The sequence below is a fragment of the Rhinopithecus bieti genome, unplaced genomic scaffold (assembly GCF_001698545.2).
Source record: "Rhinopithecus bieti isolate Rb0 unplaced genomic scaffold, ASM169854v2 scaffold_15185, whole genome shotgun sequence".
NCBI lineage: Eukaryota > Metazoa > Chordata > Mammalia > Primates > Cercopithecidae > Rhinopithecus > Rhinopithecus bieti.
This window is the reverse complement of record NW_016808100.1, coordinates 558,105-577,217: the sequence shown is the minus strand read 5'-3', so window position 1 is coordinate 577,217 and position 19,113 is coordinate 558,105. Positions and strand designations below refer to the sequence as shown.

Genomic DNA, 19,113 nt, shown 5'->3' with positions numbered 1-19,113 from the left:
AAACTGAGATCCACATAGAGTCATCATATTCCACAAACCAAAAATCAGGACGAACAGCCAAGAGCTGGGATGGAGTACTTGAAATCAGGACTGTACTGGAAAATCTAGGTCACACGGTCACTAATTATACAGAACACATATGTTCAGGTCCCCAAACTAACCCAGTGCTTTTAGGATTTGCAAATGATATAAGGAAACTTTGATCGTATCCATTTCTACTTTCTTCCACATTTTGGTTAAAAGGAAAACTTCCCTGCATCCTCAAAATTTCTAGAAAATTAAGTCCTATAGACTAAGAACTGTTCTGGTGGATATTCTGAGGGGGGCCTCGTCAGAAAACATGGTCCATCACCCCCCAGGAATAGCCCCCAGCCCCACATGGCTCGGCCCCCTTGCTAACAGACCCCCAGGCTGCGGGGCAGAAGCTTGTAAGGATGGACCTAATTTGCTGTGATGAATTGTGTGCACGCACCAGTGATCAAAACTGCAGCTGAGACCGATTACACTTTATGATTGCAACATTTCTTGGGAAACACGTAGGTGTACATCCTTGCCAGTCCAGAGAGGGGGTCCAACATGGCACCCAGCAAAGGGTGATCCCATCATTCAGAAAGGCAGGGCTCCATGGCCCACTCTTTGGAAGTTGGTCCCACTGATGAGGCTGAAGAATGCTGTGGTCTGGCCCCAAATGCCTTGTTTGCCCTCTCATACATACCCAGCTTCCAACCAAACAGTGGGCACATTGTCACTGCCCAGACACCTGCCCCACAGTGACCAAGGGTCCACCCTATGCCCTCCCTTCCATCACCAGGCAGAAGCCACTGGTTTTTATGATGTAAATCAAGAATTAACTGTATCCCCAGTCTGTTCCATCCCACTCATCTCACCAGAGGAGTGTGTGTGCTTTTGTGTGTGTGCTCGTGTGTGTGTGGGTATATGCACAGTTTTTAAAGTAAGGAGAGGAATAGGTAACAGTGAAGTGTGAAATTAAAAGCACATGAAGAAGGCATCCTAAAAGCTGTGTGGTTCTTGACACTTACCTCACACTCAATACTGGAGGGTGATTATGGTGAAAGAATGTGTAGCTGGATGGATAGGGAGATGGATGGTAGACGATGGATGGATGAATAAATGATGGATAGGTGGGTAGATGGGTATGGGGGAATGGATGGTAGATGGATGACGGACAGATGGATGGATGGGTGGATGGAGGAATGGGTGGGTGGAAGATGGATAGTGGATGAATTAGTGAGTGGGTGGATGGGTGGATAGAAGGGGATAGGTGGAGAAGAGGGGTGGATGACAGATGATGGGTTGATGAATGAATAGATGGATGGGAATGGTGGATAGATGAAATGGTGGGCAGGTGATGAACAGATGTATGGATGGATGGAAAGGTGGGTGGATAGATAGGTGGAAGAATCGGTGGACAGACTGGTGCGTGGAGAGATGGGTAGGTGGATGAATGGGTAGGTGATAGATAGATGGATTGATGGACAAGTGGATGGGTGGCTGGAGGATGGATGAATGGATGGATGCATGGATGGATGGATGGGTGGATGGATTGGTGAGTGGATGGATGAGTAGATGGATTGGTGGTTGGATGGATAAATGTGTAGACGAATGGATGAATGGTGGGAAGAAGAGGAGTGCATGAATAAGTAAGTGGGTAGGACAGTAAACAGGTCAATGAGAAGGCAATGGGCTTTGGAGTTCAAATCTTGCCTTGGCTAATTACTGTCTTTCTGACCCTAAGCAAGACACTCGCTTCTCTAAGTACTCCTTCACTCATCTGAAAAGTAAGACTAATAATATCTACCTCATTGCCTTGTTAGAAGCTTCAAGTTAGATAACATAAGTAAAAGGTTTTGCAACATGTAAAATGCTATATAGACACTTAATAGGATCTAGACACTAATAATAGACACTAATACTAACCACAGGGTTTTGTCATCTCTGTCAACTAAAAATCATGGATGGTCCCACATTTTTTTTTGTGGAGACGGGGTCTCATTATGTTGTCCAGGCTGGTCTCAAACTCTTGACCTCAAGCAATTCTCCTGCCTCAGCCTCGCAAAGCACTGGGATTACAAGTGTGAGCCACCATGCCTGGCTAATACCATATTTTTGATGCGGCAGCTTCTGAGGCAAAGATGAGGAAACAAAGATAGCACCACAGGTCAGGGCTGCAGCTGTCTAGACTACACCTCCAGGTGTGGCCTCAGCTGGGAAACTGGTCACTGCGCAGGAAGCAGAGAGCTTCACCTGCCTCCCCCACTCAAACACTCAAACCCTAATGAGTAGAACACATTCCTCACTCCCACCACAAGCCCCACTTCTCCCTGCCAGTATTCTACTTGAACGCCCAGGTCCCAAGCCTGTATTCAAGTCTGCAAAATGGTGAGAATCAAGAGCATTTCTAGCAGCTCCTAGAAGGTTGCAGAGGCACCAATGAGATAATAATTGCAAACTGTGAAGTGTTTCAACAGGGGTTACAAACTCACAGTGCAAGTTGGTAACAAGCCAGGTAAGGAAGGCCAGGTGTAGGCTGTGTTGAACCAGGAAGCACATCCCAGTATCCAAAGGGGTCACACAGAAATGTCGGCCAGGGGCTGCCAGGCCTGATTTATAGAAAAATCAATAAATCCAGCCATTTAGTGTGGTGGTGAAGAGGACAGAATCCAGGGCTGGTGGCCTGGGTCCAGCACTGACCAGCTCTGAGGCCTTGGGAGGTTAGTTGACCTCTCTGTGCCTCATTTTGCTTGTCTTCGTATTAGAGGCATTGTGAGGATCAAATGTTTCAATGCCTAAAAGTGCTAAGAACAATGCCAGGCACTCAAAAAGCACTAGCTAAATATGACTCTTTATGATGATGGGAACTCTCTGTTTTAAAATACAGACAACCAGCTAGGCGCGTGGCTCATGCCTGTAATCCCAGCACTTTGGGAGGCCAAGGCTGTAAAACTGCTTGAGGCCAGGAGTTCTAGGCCAGCCTAGGCAGCATAGTGAACCCTATCTTTACAAAAAATTAAAAAGTTAGCTGGGTGTAGTGGTGTGCACCTATAGTCCCAGCTACTCAGGAGGCTGAGGTGGGAGGACTGCTTGAACCCAGGAGTTCAAGGCTGCAGTGAGCTATGATCACACCATTGCACTGCAGCCTGAGCAAGATTTTCTTTCTTAAAATAAATAAATAAATAATGAAAATAAAATATGGACAACCTCTGAAAGTTCCACAATCTCCAGGCCATGGACTGTGAGTTTTCACCCTCTGTTCTATAAAAACGTTCATTGTTTTAAAGATGGTGACTTCCTTGTGCATCCCTTCTCCCCTATGTGAGAAGAGATTGGGTTAGATTGTTCTGGATGCTCCTGAAGGGAGGGCAGGGGCAAGCATGGTTCCTTATCCCACTGGAAATCCCCTCCCTGCCCCAGAAAATTTCAGCATCTTGCTTCTCACCTTCCACCATGCTTTCCACCAACGCCGTATTTTATTTACCCTAGAACCCCAAAGAGCACAAGATGCTCCAGTATTTTATGTATCACAACAAACAAAAAATATGACCAATTAAACTACAGCACACAAATGAGGTATTGCAACTTAACATAAGAGAGGCTCTAAGGAGGAAAGTTGTGTATCTTAAAATACAACCGTGAAACACAGCAACAGCTCCCATACACTGAGCTCCTATGATGTGTCAGAAACTGTGCTCTCTGCTCTTTATATATTATCTTTACTTCTCCCAATTGTTCCCATTTGACTGATGAAGAAATTGAGGCTCAGAAAAGCAAAGCAACTCGCTAAGTCATCTAGCTGGTAAGAGGCGGCACAAAGATTTTAGCCCAAATGGCCCAGTCCTAGGATGACTACCTCCTTCTCTCTCACTGTTCCCTGCCACTCCCATCCCTGCTGTCCTGTGGGACACCTAAAGGAGACACCAAACTGAAACCATCACTTTCCCTTGCTCATATTGCAGCCACACAGCGAATCTTAATCCAGCCCCGGACAAGCCCCAGTCCGTCCATGATTGATTCTGTCTAAACTTCAGAAGCAGAACGAGTGGAGCCACGTTCATTATTGACACAGCGAAATTAATTTTCTGCCATCTCCTCCTCCCCATGCCCGGCCCCCAGCACCTCGCCTCTCCTGTGAGCATTGGTGCACGGCTGCTGACGGGTGCTCCTGAAATGCCAACCTGCATTTCTCATCATTAATTTCTTTGTAAATGTCATTAGTAATTGTTCCTGCTTGACCAAAGAGTACAATCCAGGCTTCCGCCCAGAGCACCCTGGTCTCTCGTGGATGGGGGCTAAGACATTCCCATCCATGCCAGACCCCAGCCTCCTTGTGCAGGCAGCCAGTCCCACTCCCAAAAAGTCAGGAACACAGGCTGCTATTTCAAGAAAGTTCTGACACAAATGGAGTTCAGCAACACAAAACATCCTGCCCTTGGTGTTAGGACAATGGTTGCATGTTCAGGCTGCCTGGGTTCAAATCTCATCTCTGCCCAACTATGCCTCAGTCTCCCCATCTGTGAAATGGGGATAACAGCAGCACTGGCTTCATAGGTTTGTCCTCAGAACGAGAAAATCAAGGCAAAAGGATTCCCCTAGTGCCTAATTGGTAGTGGTGCTACCACCGTCCTTCACCTCCTCCTTGCCTCTTACCACCAGGGCTGCAGGCTCAGCTCTGCCACTTACCAGTTGTGGGACACGACATCAAGTGAGTGGCTTAAACTCACTGTTGAGCCTGTTTCTCCCATCTGTGAAAGAGGGACAGTGATACACGCCAACTCTGCCAATTCCACCCCAGATGTTGCCTCCTCCATATGGCCTTCCTAGGGGACCAGGCACCATGCTCAGTGATCCACAAGCATGATGCTGTATCCCCATGGTAACCCTCCAATAAGGACACTGGCGGCCCACTGTCCAGGTGATGACAGTGAGTCACCGTGAGGGAGGTCACATGCCCAAGGTCACATTGACAAAGCAACTCTGAAGCCCCCAAACCTCATCTCTGGCGGGTGGACATTGACTGTGCTCCTTGTCCTTAGAAGGCCCAGGACACAGGCCTGAGCCCTTCGCTGCAAAGTAGTAAAAATGGGGCAGTGCTTCCTGAGTGCTGCGAAGGACCTCAAAGCAAGCCATTCTCATGAGTACCTTCTTAGGACCTCACATGAGTGTGTCTCCTTGTCGTAAATGGGTAAACTGAGGCTCCCCATGTGGGCAGAGCTGCCAGGGCGGCAGAGCTGTGAGCCCGGGCAGTCTGACAGGAGTGTCTGTGTCTGTGTCTGGGGTCACCCCCTCAGGTCCCCAGGCCCCATGTCTTCCCATCTGAGAGGCTCCCTCTTTGTCTGAGTCAATGCAGGGCAGGGCTTTGCAGGGTGCAAACCTCTGTGGATGTGGAGCCAGTGAGGCGCCACTGCTCACAGTGTTGTCACTGTTACTAAGAAACTGAAGGCATGTGGTCCCGGCTGAGACAGCGCCGGGGAGGGGCTCGGCTCGCCGCACACACAATGGCCACCGGCCGGAGGCTCCTGGCAGCTCCCCCGTGCCCATCTGTCGAGATGGCATGGTGCCCTCTAAAGTTGGTTGGCCCCCCACCCTAGGGCATGAATGACAGGCTCCAATGGGCAGACGGGCAGCCCGAGGCTGATTCCAAGTGCCATCTCTGCCTGGAGCTGGGCCTTGAGGGGAGGCTCCCCAGTCCCCACCTGGGCCTCCACACACTTCATTGCTCAGGCGAGCTGACCCTCAAGGCTCACGAGGGTATCTGAGCACAGCTGGGCGCAGACTTCTGTTTCAACACTACCCCTCCAGTGCCTGCTCCTCTCTGCTCCTCTGTGGTGACCAGGGAGAAGCCATTGCTCACCCAGGGCTGTCCAGACCAGCAACAGTATCATGCACCAGGAGCGGCATGCAGCCTCCATGTCACCCTCTGGAACGCCTGCCTCACTGGGAGGGGAGGCCCATTCAGAGACCCCTGTGCCCAGAGACCTACCCTTGGCTTCTAAGGGCTTTGAGAGTCGTCTCTGACCCCACTGCCGCAGCCCGCAGGCTGCAAACACAGGCACTCGTCCATGGGCAGCTATGTCTACATGGGGAGCCTCAGTTTACCCATCTATGACAAGGACCTCATGCCTGAGGTCCTAAGAGGCTGCCCACATGAAGGCTTATGGTCAGGTTCCCAGTAAACACTCAGGAAATGCTGTCTCATTTGTACTACTTTGGGGTGAGGGGCTCAGGCCTGTGCCTTGGGCCTTCTAAGGACAAGGAGTGTTGTCAGTGTCCACCCCAGCCTTCTCCCAAGGCAGACCCCAAAGTGCCAACATGGCCCCTCAGGGGACACAGCTGTCCCCAGTGGCGGCAGCAGTAATAATCATGTCAATGACAACAGTGATGATGATGATGCCACACCTTATTAGGCTGGGAACACCCTTGCCCCACTTGACAGTAAATAAACCAAGGCTTAGAGACACAGACCAACTGTGCTCGTAACACAGTAACTTACAGGAGCAAGGGCAAAGCTCAGGCTCCTTGGTTCCCCTTAATGTCATGTGGGGCCCAACTGTGGGCTCTGTTGTGTGTAGCACTTATGTTGTATTAGTACATAGTATGAGTGATATGGATATGATGCAGCCACTTACTATAACTATGTAATATACCATATTACATTCAATATCATATTCCACGAACACATAAGAAATATTCTTGTTGTCCTTATTAGCTACTTTCCCCTCCCTGCAATGTGAGGGGCTTAGTCTATGCCTCTGTTTGTCTCCAGCACCTGTGCACAGCTGGCACAGATCAGGTGCTCAGTAAACACTTGCGGGCTAGACTGAGCACGTCCACACATGATTGATTGAATGAGTCAATGAATGCATTAACAGAAGGCCCACCACCTCCAGACCACAGGCAGAGCAATGACTACATGGACTGGGGCTCACCTACCTTTGACTCTGAGCCAGACCCAATGCTGGGAGCTTTTCAGTCATCACTGCCTTCAGTTCCCCCAGTACCCAACAAAGAAGGGATCTTCAATAACCCTGGTCTCCTGAAAGCAAGAAAAGGCCAGTGACTTGCTCACGGTCATGGAGCTGCTTGGTGGCAGGACTGGCATCTGAGGCCAGACTGTGAGCTCCACAGCATGGGCACGGCATCGCCACAACATGTGGTCACATTCAATAGAATTCAGGCTGTGCTGGGCTCTGGTTTGCTGCCCTAATGGGAAAGGCAGGAAGCACAAAGTAATCCTGTTGGAAAAGGGCCACAATGACCCTCAGCGATCCTCATATCCTAAGTGCTACAAAGTGTTTTACACACGCAAACTCCATTTTCACAACAACCCGAGGCAGCAGGTTTTACCCCATTTAACAGATGTGAAAACTGAGCCCAGAGAAGAATAACACCTGCAATAGGAAATGATGGGCGGCAGGGCACAGTGGCTCACACCTGTAATCCCAGCACTTTGAGAGGCCGAGGCAAGTGGATCACTTGAGGTCAGGAGTTCGAGACCAGCCTCGCCAACATGGTGAAACCCCCGTCTCTACTAAAAATACAAAATTAGCCAGGCCTGGTGGTGGGCAACTGTAATCCCAGCTACTCGGGAGGCTGAAACAGGAGAATCACTTGAACCCGGGAGGCGGAGATTGCAGTGAGCCAAGATCGTGTTACTACACACTCTAGCCTGGGTGACAGAGCGAGGCACTGTCTCAAAAAAATAAAAAAGAAAATAATGGCGATGGGGAGACCTCGAGGGGTCAGCAGCCAGCCACACTTTCAGCCCTCCCCAGGCTCCTGGCCTCAAAGTGACTGACTCCAGTGTGAGCAACAGGTTCTCACTCCCTGGAACCACCACTGGGTGTCAGCCAGCAACTTCAGGCCACGCCCAGCCAGCCCCTAGTCTCCCAACAGAAGTCAGGTTGACAAGGACTGGGCAATCTCTAAAGCAGGAAGGAGGAAGATGCCGCTACTCACAGAAAGCGCAGCCAAAGTCAAATGCTAAGTAATGCGCCTAGAGCACTTTTGATTTTTAATTATTATTAGTTATAATTATCTGGCTAGATCCAACAGCAGCAGTATAAAGAGACAAGGAAACTGGCTCTTTGGTTACCCATCTTATAAGGACCATGGATTTTAAAATGGGCTCCTGGAATCTGTGGGTTTCCCCTCTTTCTTTTCCTCCTTTCCTGCTTGTGTTCTCTTTCCGACTTTGTAGGAGTTCAAAAAATACGTCAACACATATGGGGAGGGAGGGAGGGAGAGATGGATGGATGGATGGATGGATGAATGGATGGATGGATGGCAGGCAAAGGGTGCCTTCACTCTCCAAAAACTCACATCAGAGTGGCGAGTTTGGTGTAGACATAGTGACTTACAATCTATATTGGCAAAGGAATCAGGGGGTTAAACCAAGGGCTGGAGAAACCAAAGGAAGGAGAATCAGAGAGGCTTCTCAGGGGTGGAGGCACTGGAGCTGCACTGATGCATTAAGAGAAAGAAACGGTACTTCCTGCAGGCGGATGGGCAGGTGTACGTGCATCTAGGAAGCCCTGTCTCGATCTCACTGGGTAGGCAATGCAAAGCCAGCCCAGGAGAATGATGCCAGAAGGCAGTGGCCGTCTGTCCTGCTTGCCCCCCTCTAGTACCTCTGCCCTTTTATTCTGTTCCGTGAATACCCCAAATCTGCTTGGGCCTCAGATACTTGGTACTGGCTCTTCCCTCTCCTGGAGGATCCCCCAGCTCTTCCCCACACTGGCTCTGCAACCTCCAGGATTCGGCTGAAATGCCAGCCTTTCCTGACCTCCCAACACACACACACACACACACACACACGCACACACAGAGACAGACACACATGTGCGCATACACACACGCACATACACACACCACTCTTCATCACAGTACACCATTTTATTGTCTTCAGAACTCACACTCTGAAATCCCCCAGCTCATATATTTACTGACTTATCATCAGCATCTCCCAAAGCATGTCAGCTCCATGAAAATAGAAACCCTGTCTCCTTGTTTCCAGCTCTGTCTCAGGCCCCTGAGGTGGCGCTGGGAGTAGGTACTCAGTAAATGGAATCAGGGCAAGGGCCGAATCAAATGTTCTCAAGGGCTAGGAAGGAAGGGTCCCAAGGGAGCTGAGATCCTGCTCCTGTCTCAGAGAGCCCTCCCTCTGGCTGGGTACCAGGACCCAGCCTGGCAGAGCCCGGCTCACCCCATCGGAAGGGCTCCGGGTTGCTTGTTAGAGTACCTAGCTCTGCTTTTAATCAATTGTAATCATTTAGCTGGGAGCAGCATGATTAGGCACATACAAGCAAACAGCGTGAGCTAATCCTTTAAATGCGCCCGCTCAACGCTGGGCTGGCCGCTTTGCCACCGCGGGCCTGGCTCACAGAATCACTTCCTGCAGCCCCTGGCTTTGTCAGTGAGGGAGTCAAAATTCCAGGGCGTGGTGTTGGTCCAACACCCCAAAACTGGCTTCATCAAGGACAGGTGCGTGTGTGCATGCACACAAACACGCGCTGTGAACTCTGACGTGCCCTGGCAGGCAGTGCCCCGCAGCTCTGAGATCCCAGAAGTTCTGTGTCTAAAAAGACATCTCTCTAGTTCAAGTTCTATTCCCCCATGATAGGACCAAGCAAGTCACAAAGGGGAGAAAGGTGGCAGCACCAGGAGTCTGAGGTCTTAGGAAGTCCCTGTCTCCATGATGACAATGAATCCTTCCTCTCCCCAAGCCCAGCCTAAGCCAAACCCATCCTGATGCTCATTTGCAAGCAGCAGGGTTTGCACGGTCCTGGCCTCTAGCTGCAGCCTGGCAAATGTGGCCGTGCATATCCCTGGCCCTGTGCGCACAGGCCCCATGGTGTTCCCACCTGGGCTCACCCAGGAGCAATTTTTTTTGCATCCCCTGTTACTGCTACTTGTGCTACCTGCTTGGCCCAACTACTAAAATAGTTTCTGGGTCCCCTGACAACGAAAGCTTTTTATAGTTCAGCACTGCAGGCCTCATTTAAATCTATTAGCTCATATAAATGGCAATTTATTTAAACTTTGGAGGGTTTCTGTTTGCCTTGGTGGCAAAGACAATTCGGCTTTATATGTGGCTCTGCCATTTGCAAATGACCCTGGGCAAACTGCTTAACTTCTCAGAGCCTTAGTTTCTGTATCTGTAAAGGGGGATAAGAATACCTTGTTTATAGGGCTGTGCTGACACAATCCATGCAAAGTGCTTAGAACGAGCCTAGCCCACAGCACAGACCTAGGGTCCAGGGGTGAAGGCTGTGAAAGTTGTCTCTTGTACAATTTCAAGGGAGCTTGTCCACTGTCTAAGGCCAGCCCTATATGGCTGGTAAGCCGCACATGACCCTCATGCATGCATCCCCACAGTGAGGATGAAGAACAGGAAGCAGCAAGGTTGTTAGGATGGGGAGATGGAGGCACCATCCGTGCCCAGTGTCTGTGGGCACAGAGGTGCCCATGGAGATGCAGAGACAGCTGGGCTGGTGGGCAGAGGCTGCCCCTCCCCTCAGGTTGGCTAACCGCTGGCATGGGGCCGATAGGGCCCCAGGCCTTCATCTGCTGAGGCCTGAGGCTGGGAACGCAAGGCTAACAGCTCTGACATTTGCAGGCTGTCTTGCACCCCCAGTCAAATCTACATACCACCCTTCACGGTGCCCGGACATGGCTCAGAAATAGAGGGTCCTAAGAAAAGAGCCCAGGCCAAAGGCACTCAGAGAAGTAGAGGAAGGGGGACCCAAAGCCCCGGCCCTCCGACCCCCATTCCATGCCCTTTATGCCCCGTCTCACTGCCCTGGGCACCTGGTTCCTCCCCATGCCCCAGTGTGGGGTCTCCTGTGCCCATAGCCCTGAGGCTTGGTGGGATACCACACAAGGAAGGACTTAGAGTCTCACTTTGTTCAAACTCAGGCCAGAAATCATGAAAGCAGAGCAAACTCCAAGGGGAGGGAACCCCCCAAAGCCATCTGATCCTCAAACTGCCCAGATGTCAATGTCAGTAATAACAGGCAGCGTTTGCTCTGTGCTCTGTGTGCCAGCCACTGTGCCTAGGGCCTTTTGCAGCTGAACTCTTAAGTAGGAACTACTCACACCCCTGCCTTACAGATAAGGAAACTGAGGCTTACAGCTGGTGCATGACAGAGCAAGGTTTTAAATACGGAGCTGCCCTCACAAAGACCCGGCCACTCCCTGCTTCACTCTTGGCAGCATTTCAGACACCATGCATTCTTTGTGCACTTCTACCAACAGGGACCTCAGCACTTTCCATTTCTAGACAGTTTTCCCACATACTGCAAATGTGCAGTGTCCATCTAGGTCATACACCCCTTCCCTGGACAGCACCCTGAACTTGCTGGTTTATATTGTATGGCCCTACCCCCGGCCACAGCTAACTGGAGCAGGGTGGACAGCTGACCCAGGCTCACCTACCAGATTCCCCTTTCCAGGGATCTAGCACCTGTTGCCTGAGGGCTGGTTGCCACCACTGTCACTATCTCTGGGGTTTCTTGGTGTTCCTTCTGTCTACCCATGTCACCAATCCTCACACTAAATCCTCTCTGTTGAGCTACCTAGGGTGTCTGTCTTAGCAGAATTGACAGGAGCTGTGGAACCTTGACCATATTCCTCCTTGTGCAGAGGAGTCCAGAAAGTTAGGCTGTAGAGAGAACAATAAAAGCCAGAAAGAGGCAGAAGGCAGGGACCAGGCAGTCTTAGAGAAGACAGAGTGTTGCTGCCTTATTTAAGTGACACTTGGCTCTGGGAACAGGGCTGCCAAAAACCCAACACTGCTTCCTGCTCTTGGCATCCAAAATCCATCCATGTCCCTACAGCTTAATTTCCCTTCTAACTTGAGCCAACTCCAGAGAGTGATGCCTGAGCCATGACTATCGAAGACCAAAACCCCTGTTCTGAGTTGGTGCCCACTGCCAAAATTCTTGGGACCACCTGAAGCAATGAGAACCCCTCCAGGACCCAGAGTTCTTAAAATGCTCGAAGACAACTGTCCCTGCATTTCTTCTGCAATCCATCCAAGTCTTCTCCTGGTTAAACAGACACAGGACAGATTCCTCGAGGTCAGACTGGATCCCCTACTGCCTGGGTTTTCAGGATGTGGGGTGAGCGTGGGCAAGTGTATATGTGGGCGGGGGTACAGGTATATGGACCAACCTTAGTCTCCCCTATTTTTTTCTTTTTTTCACGCTTTCGGTCATAGGATTTATTTCGTTTTGTGAAATTGAAAGCTTTAAGCTATAACAAAATGAGAGAAAACTTTTTTTTTTCATTGTTAGATCAGGCCAGTCAATGGTGAGTTTCTTGGTAATATCCTTTCTCCACCCTGTGGCTTCGATGTTATCACTTGGGCTACTTCAACTCTGTGACTGGTTGTTGTTACTACTGCTGTCTTCTGAGATAGATCTGCTGCTTACTGTTCCCACTTTGCTCCAAAATCTCTTCATTTTATTCCATTTAAGACTAACAATAGCAATTAAAATGAGCAAAGGTAAAAAAAAATGTAGAAGCTGAGGAAAAGACCATTGTTTTTAGGAGCAGCACATCGTTTTGAAAACAAGGGTACACTGTTTTCTACCATAAGCCAAAATCCATCATCAATACTTCCTCCTGGTGATGATATCACCAGCTCACAATCTGGAGGAGCGTAACCAGGATCACACTGACAATGGAAAAGTTCATTGCAATCCCCATTCTCTCCGCAATTTGTGTTACGTCTTGTTATATTTATGTCACTAAGATATTTGCATCCTCAGAATCTACATACCCTGTGTTGACCACATGCAGTTATAGCTTCTGCATAGATCCCCCATTGTTTTGAACCATTTCTTGCATGTGCAGACACACACACATGACCCTCAAGGTAACTATATTGTATATTAAAGTCTGTCACTGGTACTGGTTCTGAATGTGTCCAGTGATAAACGATCTTTCCACAAAGAATATCATAAAAATGACAATGAGAACCACAGTTTCCAAATTTGTCATTCAGAAAATTCACTTTTTCTGTACACAGAACACTAGCAGACTTATAAAATTTTCCAAATAACTGTGCACACTGTCTATCCCTATCTCTGCACACTCCTATAAAGCAATATCTAGTCGTATTACTGCCGTATTCCGTATCAGCAGCTTTCACATCAGGTACACAAAACTCAGATGTTCCATTGCAAAAAAAAAAAAGTCTCCCCTATTTCCTTTTCTTCCCCCCGACTCCGACCTTCAGCCACTGACAACTACTGGTCTGTTTTCTATTGTGATATATTTTTGTCTTTTTCCAGAATGTCATGTCAATAAAACCATACCTCATGGAACCTTTTCAGTCTGGCTTTTGTCATGTGGCATTAGAGATTTATCCATGGGGCCAGGGACAGTGGCTCATGCCTGTAATTCCAACACTCTGGGAAGCCAAGGCGTGAGGACTGCTTGAGCTCAGGAGTTTGAGACCAGCCTGGGCAATATCATGAGACCCCATCTCTAAAAATAAAACTTAAAGTTAAAAAAGTATCTGGGTGTGGTGGTGTGTACCTACAGTCCCAGCTACTCAGGAAGCTGAGGTGAAAGGATGACATGAGCCCTGGAGGTTGAGGCTGCAGTGAGCCATGACCACACTCCTGCACTCCAGCCTGGGTGACAGGGCCAGACTCTGTCACTTAAAAAAAAAACAAAAACAACAACAACAACAAAAAAACAAGATTCATTCACATTGTTACATGTATCTGCAGTTGCCTTTTACTGCTGAGAATGCACACATGACCTGTATGAATGTAACACATGACCCCATCTGTTACCCATCCTCCAAATAAGGGACAACGAGGGGGCCTCTGGTTTGGAGCCATGACAAAGCTGCTGTCATCATTCATGTAGAGGTATTGGTGTGAGTGTGAATTTTCCTTTTTCTTGGGTAAACACTAAGAGTGGGATTACTGGGTCTTATGGTAAATGAACATTCATAAGAAACTGACAAATATTTTATCACACGGCCATACCATCTCGCACTGCCACCGTTAATTTGTGAGAGTTCCGATCCCATCCTCACCAACTCTCAGCATTGTAAGTTTTTCGTTTATGTGGGTGGCATCGGGCTATGGTTTTCACTTGCCCTTCCCTAATGACTAATGATGTTCATTTTCTTTGGTGAGACATCTGCCAGAAGATTTTTACTCTTTTTTTAGTCGTTCTGTGTCCCCTCTCATTATGGTGTTTTGAGAGTTCTTTATATAGTCTGGATACAAGTGCTTTATTCGATAGGTGATTTGCAAATACGTTTGCCCAATCTGTGACTTTTCATTCTCTTAACCACGTCTTTCAAAAGCAAACTTCTTACATTTTGATTCAGGGTGTAAATCAGATAATATCTGTCCTCTGCTTGGTTTCCCATCACGATAGAGATAAAATCCAAAGTCCTTCACTGTCCTGAAAACCTTGCCATGATCCGGGCTCCAGTGCCTCTGTCCCAATTCACTGTGCTTCAGCTGCACTCTGCCTTCTGTCATCCTAGCCCTGGCAGCCAATGGCCATAGGGCCTTTGCACTCACAGCTCTCTTCCACACAATCCTGCCTTCATGCCATCGGGCCTCAGCTTGCATGCCACCTCCTCAGGGAGGCCTTCCCTGACCACACTTACCAAGGAATGTCGGACTTCAATCCCCCAGCATGCTCTAGCCCATTATCTGGTTTTATTTTTTTCATTTCATTGGCTCTTACTGGAAAGTGCTCATCAATCTCCTAGAATGGGGACCCCATGGGTATTTCTTCATCTTTTCGACACTGTTTTCTTAGGTGCTAGAAACAGGGCCTGGCACATCATGGGACCTCCACATACTTGCTTCAAACAAATGAATAGGAAAGCTAGTTCCCTCTCATGTTCCTAATCATTCTATTGTAAATTTGCAACAGTTTGTCCAAACTCCTTTGAATTAATCTCAGTCTTTTGGGCAGAGCTCTCCGAACTTGGAATCAAAGAGGACTCACACCTCCCTCATACTGGCAACCGTGCTCCTGTCAAAGCTTCCTAAGAAAACACTACGTTTGGAGGGAGACATGTTAATGTTGACAGAGACTAAGCCTGTCGTGATTTAATTCTACCTCCTATACTTCTATTCCTGCAGCAGCACTTCCTGGTCCTGCAGTGAGCTCAATCCTAAACCTAGAATCTTCTCAAGACCTCTCAGCCCATAGTCCCTTGTGCCTGCAAATACCAGGTTCCCAGAATTTCCGTGCATGACCTCAAACTAAACATGGCCACAAGAAACCAGCAAGGGTAGAACTCTAGCTGGCCTTGCCTCCCACTGCCCCACCCAAACCCCCAGCTCGTTCCAAGAAACAGCACACTTGCCTGTTCCACCCGACCAGGGCTTTCCAGCTCCAGCTTCTGTGTAGGGACAACGAACACTCCAATGCCTGAAAAACCCTCCTCTCAAAAACCAGAAAATTGCTATTCAAGTTACTTAACGAGAGCTATTATTTGCATAGATTTGGCGTTGCCACAACACTTCCATATTTAAACAGTCTATAATTAAAGTCATTAATTGCAGAAAATAGTGACTCGTTAAGGTTGTAATTTAGCGGTTTCTCAGTATTTGAGGATCTGACTTAAAGGTTAATGGGATGACCCAGGAAACCACCAGCTAACATGAACCATTCTCAGGTGAAGTGTGGCCCACAGCTCGAGATAGGTGGGATCGAAGTGAGATCCAGATTGAAAGCAGCAGCTTCCCACCACCTCTGTGCTTATGAGCTAGGCGCCCAGCCTGGTGACACTGATGAAGCTCAAAAACGTCAGGATGGGAAACCTCCTCTGGGAATAAACTTAAGGCCAACAGAGAAGAGACCTCTTGGCATGTGGGACAATACAGGGGAGCCAGGCAGGAGCTGAGCAAGTCTGAAGTGTAAATAAATCGTAGTTTATATGCACTAATGGGTTTAAAAGAGGCCTGACCTGCTGGACTATAGAAAGCTTCCTCTCTCAGGGGACCCAGGCCTATTTTGATAGCTGAGCCATGCAGGTAAGGCAGGTAGGATAAGGCGGCTGCATGGACTGCACTTGGGAGAGGGTGCACATCCAGCACACGAGCAGGGAGGCTTCCTGGATGGCACCAACACCCCATACATCCTAAGCACAGAGACATCGGCTCAGTTTGTGGATCAATGGGGAGACAGCAGTGGCATGGTCACGTTCACTAGCTCAGTGGTGGCCTTTTGGAAGTGGAATCCCCTCTCTGGGCCGGGTCTGTATAATTGGTTTCATAACTCTGTCCCACACTGTGACAATGGGATAAAGGCCTCATGTACAATACACATATTTATGAGCACCCTAAGCACGAAAAGAAACAGGCTTTCCGCCACACCAGCTGGATGCTCCTCGGGGCCAGCCCTGAGCTCAGCCTGCCCAGCCCTGGCATGGTGCCAGCCTATGGAAACAGGACTTGACCATCGAATGGTGAATCCCGCCGGCCCCCACATCCTCCAAGGGCCTGTTTGCATGTCCTCCAGGCAACAGCCACCAACAGCTGTGCAGACAGGCAGGCCCAGGCCTGGCAGTGTGGGTGGGCCACAGCACAGTAAGAAGGGGGCCCCCTACAACAGGCCACAGCTGTGCCCCTCTAACCCCAGAGACGGGGGCACCACTGTGGTCATTCAAGTGACTCTGCACAGGGTGAGTGGCCCCAGCCTTGTAACCTGGGTGGCTTGGAGACTGCTGCATGCAGGTGCAGCAGTGGCATGGGGATGAGGGAGGGTGCTGCTGGGTGTGGGGGTTCTGTCCTGGGGGGCCAAACTGGTGTGTGTGAGTCCTTAGGGCTCTCTTCTCCTTCCAGGCAGAGGGTGGAATTCCCTGCCTCACCCACTTTGAGGGTGGGCATGCCCGCGGGGATTACCCTAGTCAATCCAATGTGAGAGAAGGTGGCATGCATCATTTCTGAGGGGAAACTTGAAGAGCTGGTACAGAAGTCACCATCTCCCTCTTCTCCCTGCCTCAGTGACTACGGAAACGGGGATGCACATGGACCCTCCGTGGGCCCAGGTCACTGAGTAATATCATGAACAGAGTCCCTTCCGCATCACCTGCTTGGATATGTCATGGGCAACAAATAAACCTTTTGTTGAGGACAGAGACCAAGAGGACGTTTATTATTGCAGCCTAACCTACCCGTATCCTTCCCGACGGGCCCATTCTTGGTACGTGACATTTCGGCATGTCCGTCTGTGTGTATGTGTGATCTATCTGTGGACATGAGTGTGGTCCTTCTTTTGGGGGTGCAGTGTTGTGCTGCATGTGTGTGGTATTCCTCAGTGTGGGTGCTGTGTTACTCTTTGTAAGTGACATCTCTGGGCATATGCACTGTGATAGGAACTGTGTGTATGCACCTTCCCTTTGTGTGTGTGATGCTATAGTCCAGGTACGGTGAATGTGAGATTTTTCTCTGTGTGTGTGCTGTATTTCTGGTGGGCATGTGATCTCTCCAGTGTTACAAGAATTTTTTGCAAAATCCAGTGGGAGAGAAAGCAGTTTCACTTGGGCACAGATCTTGCTCCTTGGAAAAACCAGTAACAGGTGAGAAGGGGCCCCATGGGATTCCAAGGGAGGCAGCTGCAAATGCCTGGGAAGACCGTCACAGCAGCTTCCTTTCCCAAGGTCTTCTCAGCTACCACAGGCTGGGGATGAGGATGCAAGGAAGCTGGCTGAGGCCCCTGTCCCTTGCCTGAGAGCCACATTGGTCTCAGGACCTCTGGTGACTGCCTCCAATTTGGGGCAATTGGGCACCACTACTCTTACTTTTCTGGCTTTTCTGGGCAAAGCTGGAGGCTCCAAAGCCCCAGACCTAACTCCTGTCCCCACACAGCCCCAGGACCCAGCCACAGAGACATCATGAGCTACTAGCCACAGAACCAAACTCAGTCAAATATCATTTTACAATAGAGGTAGGGAAATGGAATCCCCAAGAGCAGACAGGACTTGCCACGAAACACCTCAAATGTAAGCTTCTGACTCCTGCTCTGGGCTTAGTCGGTGGCAGTTGGTTCTTTTGAGAACGCTGGGCTGGCAGAGGCCAGGGGGCTGACACTCCATGCCTGCCAGCCAGGAGGTCAGTCCCTGATTGCAGACCTGCCAGCATAAGATGCCACCATAAGATGCCACCATCTTGCCTTAACCCTGAGACCCTCGGTGCTGACAGGGGAACCGAGGACTATCAGGCGGCGTGGTGCAGCAGATGTGGGCACCCACCTGCAGCTCAGTCTGGAAGAAGAACTTCTGAGGGCACTGCGAGCAGTCGTAGATCTTGTCCTCTTGCCCGTGCACGGCAAAGATGTGCTGCTGCAACTTGTTGGCCTGGACAAAGACTAGACACAGACACGGCCGTCAGGGCCAAGCTCAGGACACCAGCCCAGCCTCTTGTGGCAGCTGCCCCCACAACACTCGCAGGCAGGGATCACTGTGGTGTGGGCACAGTCAGCCAAATAGTGGGCTACTGGGAGCATTCTAGCACCTACTAGAGGAGGCTCGAGTTAGATAAGCTGAGCTCTGGTACTTAGTGGCTGTGCAACCTTGGGTAAGTCACTTAACCTCTCTGGGCTCCATTTCCTCACTCAAAAAATGAAGATTATAGTATGTCCCTGGCTGGAGGCTGGGAGGATCAAATGGGTTAATACTGATAAAGTGCTTAAAAGATGGCCTGCCACAGACAAATGAATGCTATCCTCCTCATCCCCGTCATCAACAACCAGACACCTACGGGGCGAGCTCCTTGAACCTCTCCCAGGCCTGTAGGACAGGTGCTATTATCTCCATTCTATACAAGAGAAAACTGAAATGCCAGGAATGTTAAATGGCTTGTCCAAGGTCCCACCACTAGCAAGTGGCAGAGCCTAGACTTGAATTAAATAAGCTCAGCACAGGGTCTTGTACAAGAAGTTGCTCAACCAACACAAATTCCTATTTTTATTGTTGTCAGCATCCTTGGGCCCCCACACAGAGGCCCCGTGTCCTGGGTCGGCAGACGGGCAGCTGGGGCCCCTCAGTGCCAGCCTCAGAGTGTGACAGTGACAGATGGGTGGGGCTCCTGAGATGAGGGGGAAGAA

The 19,113-nt window shown here is 49.6% G+C and overlaps 1 protein-coding gene across 1 annotated transcript in view; it reads right to left on the bottom strand.

The window, feature by feature from the left end:
• The window catches only part of ZNF423 (zinc finger protein 423), a 313,807-nt gene that overhangs the window by 14,353 nt on the left and 280,341 nt on the right, over window positions 1-19,113 (bottom strand). The window contains 1 exon segment of the mRNA XM_017885564.1: window positions 18,260-18,375. Within this exon segment, the coding sequence (XP_017741053.1) occupies window positions 18,260-18,375 (116 nt within the window).